At 42.0% G+C, this 6,702-nt stretch overlaps 1 protein-coding gene across 1 annotated transcript in view; it reads right to left on the bottom strand.

Annotated features, from left to right (window-relative positions):
- The window catches only part of MRPL1 (mitochondrial ribosomal protein L1), a gene marked incomplete at its 5' end in the record, with an annotated part of 10,582 nt that overhangs the window by 3,100 nt on the left and 780 nt on the right, over nucleotides 1-6,702 (bottom strand). The window contains 4 exons of the mRNA XM_009865934.1: nucleotides 2,845-2,945; nucleotides 4,323-4,434; nucleotides 4,638-4,709; nucleotides 6,070-6,153. Coding sequence (XP_009864236.1) covers nucleotides 2,845-2,945; nucleotides 4,323-4,434; nucleotides 4,638-4,709; nucleotides 6,070-6,153 — 369 coding nt within the window. The remainder of the gene's footprint in view (nucleotides 1-2,844; nucleotides 2,946-4,322; nucleotides 4,435-4,637; nucleotides 4,710-6,069; nucleotides 6,154-6,702) is intronic.

The raw sequence follows: 6,702 nt of genomic DNA, 5'->3' as shown, positions 1-6,702 counted from the left end.
TCGGCATTCATCTAGAAGCATTCCTAAGAGACAGAAGTTTGATGCAAAAAAAGTTGCAACTTCTCACAAAGATTTAGTAGTACAAGACATTACGAGACAAGATGCATGTCAAAATATCAAGACATGAGTTAATCGGTATTTGTTAAGAGAGAAAAATAGGACAAAGGGACTTGTGTTCAGTCAGATATGTCACACTCTGAAACATCACGTACCATAATCTACTTGAGATGCCAACCTGTAGACAGGTAATGCTCGGAGGGTTTAGAGTATTTCCAACTAGCTTCCACATCTGAATAAATATCCCAGCCCCCAAGTGAGCATCCCACAGTAAATTCTTGTGTATACGCAGTCACCGTGTATCAGCACTTAGATACTGAGTTTAATCCAGGCTTCTGCCAAGCTGACAAACGTACTCTGGACCAGATCGTCGAGGCTGTGCAAGCTGCTCTGTTGGTACGGATTGCAGTGAGAGCAAAAGGACTTCAAGTCCTGAGCCTTTCTGAAGAACACCCCTGCCTGCACAGGCAGCAGCTCTGAATTCATTTCTAGTCCACTCTAAATACAACCTGACCACAAACTACCTTACAAAACGACAGTATACCCTACAATCACAATACGGAAATTAATTCCTACTTATCTCACTGTTGAAGTTCAGGATGCTTCTCTCTAAAGCAGCTACGGCACTTATTTGTTCCTCATTTTAAAGTAAGAAATAAATTTATCTTTGAAAGGGCTTCCCACTAACTCAGCTGCCTACTAGGAAATTGCCTGTTACTATTAAGCATTGCACAAGTTTCACCAAAACACACCACATTTAAAACTTGATTCAGGAAGTCTCAATTCTTCTCATTTTCTATGGGATCTTAAAAATATTCAAACTGAATACATGGAGTGGCCACCCAGAGAATGCAAAACCTTAAAGTCTCACCTCCTCAAACCATCTTAATCTTTTCCAGAGAACCGTTTCACAGGCAGCTCTCTGCACAGAGGGGAGGATACACTAGCTATTCCTTCCTGGATCCCATTTGACTCAGATTTTTCAAGACAACTCCAAGTTGGGAAAATTTTGTAATGATCAACAGCACCCTGTCAGGATTCAAAACTCAAGTCAAAACCCATCAAAAAAAGAAAATATTTTAAGGTGCTCACTGCAGATGACTTGATTTTGAAGGAGATATCCTGAGAACCTTCATCTGCCTCCCCTTCGCTTTAAGCTCCACAACTTAAAGACATTTTACATTCTTGGTTTCACAACTTCAGAGCTACTGATTAACCTCGAGTGCTGCCAATTTCAGGGCTTTTCCAAGACACCTCTAATACTACTAGCAAAACACCACTGAGTCTGCCAACTTAGGTGGGAGCGCAGCGTTACAACAAGCCACTGCCCATAACTGAACTAACAGGCGACACGAGACAGCAGCACCGAAGGGAAAACATCTCTTTGAGAAACGCCGGCTTGGCAGACTCCTGGGAACATCCACGCTACCGTTCGGAATATGGCAATAGATCTTCACGCTCCGCAGCACCGAAGGGAAAACATCTCTTTGAGAAATGCCGGCTTGGCAGACTCCCGGGAACATCCACGCTACCGTTCGGAATACGGCAATAGATCTTCACGCTCCACGTAATTCATAAATTATCGTTTTCCTCGCTGACAGCATTGAAATTTTAAAAGCCCTCCATTTAGTGGCGAGCAGACACACGTAACCACTCGAGGTTCTCCAGCCTTGCCTACACTTGATTTGGTTCTGGCGCTGCTACGCCAACAGAAGGAAAAGTAGGTCAAGTGAAAAACGAGCAGCTAGAGAGGGTGGAGACGCTTGACACAAGCCTTAACTACCGAGTCGTCCCTCCACTCATAACTCAAACCAGCACAGCGCGACAGAGCGCGCCACGCTCGGTGTGCAGTGTTAAGAGTCACCACGCAACCAACGTTAACAGCACACGTGAACTCTGTCGGAAAACCCTGCCGACGCTGTTTTTGATCCAACTTGGGGAGTTTATTCCCAAGAACCTGTACTTGACTTGTGCCAAGGGACATCTCTGAATCCTGACAAGGCATCTGAGTTATTTATTCACCGTCATTAAATCCTCCTTTTTTTTTTCCTTTACTAGACAAGAAGAAACTTGACAATCAGTTTAGTTCACAAGTATATTTTAGGCTGATCTACAGTATAAAGTCATTAAGGCTAAACAAGTCTGAAGCAAAAAGTGAAAGAATTCAGTCAAAATATTATAAAGCCAGACTGATCTATGGATTCAAGGCATTTCATACAGTCCATCAAAAACTTAAGCACCTAAAGATACTTCCTGCCTGTATCGAAGAGTAACACGTAACACACTTGAGCAGAACAGTCCAAAGAATCTCAGTTTTCAGTATCATTTAGATGAGCAAGCCCCTGAAATTCACATGTGCAACTCTCACCCACCATCCAGAACTCATCAACTTGCTTATCTCTAACAGCACCAGACAAAGCTGGTTTGGAATCTCGTAGCGGTCCTTTCTGTACCAGTACCGGTTAAAATAAAACTAAAAATCAGGCAAGATTACAAATAGACAAAACAGAAGGAAAACATGAAACACAGTTTGGAGCAGGGAACATAAATAAAAAACTCCTCAAGTAAAATATATTAAAGGCTCAAAAAAAAAAAAAATAAAGGAGGGAGAAATTATACTCTTACATAACCAAGAGAAAGAGCTCTATTTACTTCACAAGCCAGTTAAAGAACATGGATAAACACCTTGGGAACACACAGATCAAAATCATGGTTATCCCCCCTCTTCTAAGGCTAACAGCAGTTCTGCTTCGCAGAGAAAACTTAAAAACTCTATATAAAACTTACTCTTGCTATTCTCGTCGTGATTAAACGCTCATCTTGTACCGCGTACTCAAGACATTCTCTGAAGTGTTGCAACATTTTGGGAATATCATTGCCCAGGGAGTCTAATTTTTTAAAAAAAAAAAAAAAAAGTTGTCTGAGTAATGCTTATTAGTATAACATTGGTAGAGAGACAACTCAATCTTGCAGCTAATGCAGTTAAACTCCAACCAAAAACACAGTTTCACAGACAAGATGTACAATATAAATAACTTCTGCCTTCCCTCTGTCCTCACTAATCAGCAGATACAAATAGCTAATACAGTAGGAAATGTTAACAAAGGCCTCGCTTCAGATAAAGAACCTGTTTATGTACGAACACATAAAGCAAAGTTTCATCACCTAAAGCAGCCTGAAAGACTGAAACCTACCAACTTAGGTTCTGAACAAGCCCCAAGGCTTTCTTGAAAACAAAGTCTACGACCACAAAATTGCGTGGTTACACATTCCCTGGAACCCACTAGCCCAATCCAGCCATTCCCACAAGACAACTGTTTCTCATGTCATCTGCAAAGGCTCATCCGATAGAGTTGCCTCATCACCACAATTACCTCTCCCAGACGTCTCGTGACAGCTCCAAGAGAAATAGACCCTGGAAAAGCTCTAAGTCAGTCCATAAGGACAGAACAGAGCTTTCCACTTTTCCAAAAACTATCTGGAGTATTCCCTGTTGCAATGTTTTCAACAGATGAATAGGTTTGTGTCGAACCTACAGCTTGTAAAACATCCATAAGGACAGAACAGAGCTTTCCACTTTTCTAAAAACTATCTGGAGTACTCTCTGTTGTAATGTTTTCGACAGATGAATAGGTTTGTCTCGAACCTACAGCTTGTAAAACACGAACACAGCTGGAGCAGGGAAGCAGGATACGGTTCGAGACACACTGCTTAGCACAGCTGACACATGCTCCACATCTGAAAAAGAGCCTTTTTTTTTTTCTTCCATATTTGAAAAAGACCTTACAAATAGCTAAAATAAACTGAAGACAGCAAGGGAGGAGAAAAGTACTGAGAGACAGATGTTTGCTGCTGTTACCACCTGACCTGAAGAAGAAGTATCTTGAGCATTATGAAAAAGGAGAGATCACGCGCACGAGGGAGCAGCAGCAGTCCCAAAACTGGGATCCAAACAATTGGACTACAGTTTGACAACACAACTACCTGACTGAATAGGTTTTGAAGTTCTTTGTATTTTCCTGAGGAATTTCCCATCAGGACAAACAAGCATAAGAGCAACCAGCAGAGAAAGTTACCTTGATTCTAATCCCACATTTACCTGTTATAGGAGAAAAGCACAGCTCTAGATTCCTAAAACTACTCTTACCTATGACAAAACAAGTGTTTCAATGACAATTACACATCCCCATCAAAAGTTTCAGTGTCACTTTTAGAGTTAAACCCTGTTCAGCACTTGAGATTTCAAGGACAGAATTGCTTCTTACTTCTTTTTGTGTTTGGGTATTTTCGTTTTAGTTTGTTCCTTAACGGTATTAGCTTGGGTATTATTGCAGGAACAGCGACATAGAAGTCCACTTGGATTTCATCTTCCAGAATCTGCAATAAAACCAAATATATTAAAGAATACAATAAATTATCCCAGCACATAAGTTGACCTACACGCACGTGCGAGCACAGAAAGCCATCTCTTACTCTTCATATTGGCTGCCACCTTCAAAGTGGACATGAGGTTTCTTGCCCTCACCCCCCACTGCTGTTTAAATTAGGATATTTATAGAATTCCTAGTAAAAATTAATACCCATTTGATTAATTCGACTCCTCCCACAACAGCAGCTCCATGCTCCCGAGCTATTTCGGCCTCTTGCTCATTCTGTCAAGAAAAAAAACCAAAAAGTTTTGTAATATCTGTATTACCAGTTCAACTGTTTCTCAGCAGAGCTGGATAGGTGATTTATGTTGGATAATCGAGTACCAAAAACTGTGTGTTCACGGGTTAAGAAGAAAAGAACGGTTTAAGGCAAATAAAACCATCTAATGCCGGTGACTGAACACAGGAGCAGCAATTCCACTTCACTCCAGGTCCCAGTAAGAAGCAACAGTAAAGACTTGAGTTGACTTTTACTGGAGAAGGAGAAAAGCCCATCCTGTTTGCTGAGGAGCTCTATCAACACCTCCATCCCCATGAAACTACAAGTAACCACCCAATGGAGGGAGCCAACACCTTACTCAAAGCCTAAAGAAAAGCTCAGAACACGTCAAGCCATCAGTTGTGGCTTGAGCTTTAGATATAAGCTGATATTCACCACTCAAAGCCAGAATCAGCTTGTCCTTACGAGAATAAACTGAGCAGCTCCACACTTCCATCCAAAAGCACGTGCAGACCTTTCAGTGGCTCAACCTTCTTGCACGTTCACACCTTGGCAGGGCCTGGGATCTCTTCCGTCACATCAGTGTGAGTGAGAAGGTTGTGAGAGAAAGCCCCCAAGAAACTGGCACGCTTAGGTCTTTTGTCAGCCCTCTTTTCCATCAAGGCATTATCACCTCGTCGTTCAGGTAAACAATTTAACTGTTCTCTAGGATCGTCTCGTGCAGATTTACAGAGGTCTGGTCTGTTTGAGGGATAAACTGGCAGAAGACAGCAGCAGAGGCTGAAGCCAGCCTCCTACGGATGCTTCAACTGCCCTGCACATCATTGCACGTGATTGAACTCTGAGGAGAACACACAAAGGGCGTGCAGCAAAGACTTGTTTAGGTTTTCTGAGGGAAAATTACTTTCCTCTCCTCCCCCGAAGTTATCCTGTTACAGCACAAGTTACTAACAGCCGCTTCTAATCTGTGCTGCCTGCTAAAGCTTAAGACACCAGAGCTGGACACGGCTGCTACGCTAAACCATCCTCCCGTATTACAAAAAGCTGACAAAGGTTTTACGCTATAAATGATCTTTAATCATGTCTTCTTTCGTCAGATCTATGCAGGTGTTTACTCCTTAAGTGCGTTGCTAGAATAATCTACGTCTACGTAAACCTATCAAGACGAAGGAAATCCCCTAAGGTGCTTGTTAATACATTAAGATGCTGCTGAAGATGAATCCTCGACCGACCTAAGGGTTCTGCAAAGCACTCGCAGAGCCTTCTCAATAAAAGGTCCGGGACTTACAGGGGAATTAGTTGTGTGGTAATAGCATGCTCGATAAATATAACATATAAAGCAAGTAATTCAGGCTTACCCACCTCTGTGAAAACCAAGACTTTATTTGTATCCTCCGTAAAGCGATGCGGAAGAAGAACAGTACTTGCAAACGGCTCTACTTTTTTCTACGAAGTAAAGGAAGAAAAACTTTAAAACAAAAAGAAAACATAACTTAAGGGAAAGTTACACAACTGCGGGGAGTTGGTCCCCTGAACAGCAATCTCTCCCACAAACTGCTTGCACACAGGTCACAACTAACACAACCTGCAAGTTTTGACTGTTTTTTTTTTATGTCTGCGATATGCTCAAACCTAAATTTAGGAGATATGAGTTAATTATGCCAGATATAAGAGAAAGGAGCTGGGATACTGCAGGGCAGCGTTGTTCCAGGCTCAGGCATCCTCAATGACAAGCACGGAGGTGCTGCAGTTACAACTTATATAAATGATGTTTTTGACAAAAACCATTGCCAAGGGAGGTGTCTCTCGACAAACCTTAAGAAAACCACGGAGCCTCAGATAGCAGGAGCAAGAGCGCTGCATTTCTTTAAGCATAGATTTATTTTCTAGCCCTAAGGCCCTCCAGTGACACCCAAGGGATATTCAGTTCCGCACATGAAAAAAACAACTCTAAAGCAACCTAACTGTTTCCTACTTATGGGAGAAGCAGAAGGG

This window comes from Apaloderma vittatum, unplaced genomic scaffold (genome assembly GCF_000703405.1).
Source record: "Apaloderma vittatum isolate BGI_N311 unplaced genomic scaffold, ASM70340v1 scaffold25713, whole genome shotgun sequence".
NCBI lineage: Eukaryota > Metazoa > Chordata > Aves > Trogoniformes > Trogonidae > Apaloderma > Apaloderma vittatum.
This window is presented reverse-complemented; position numbering and strand designations above follow the sequence as displayed.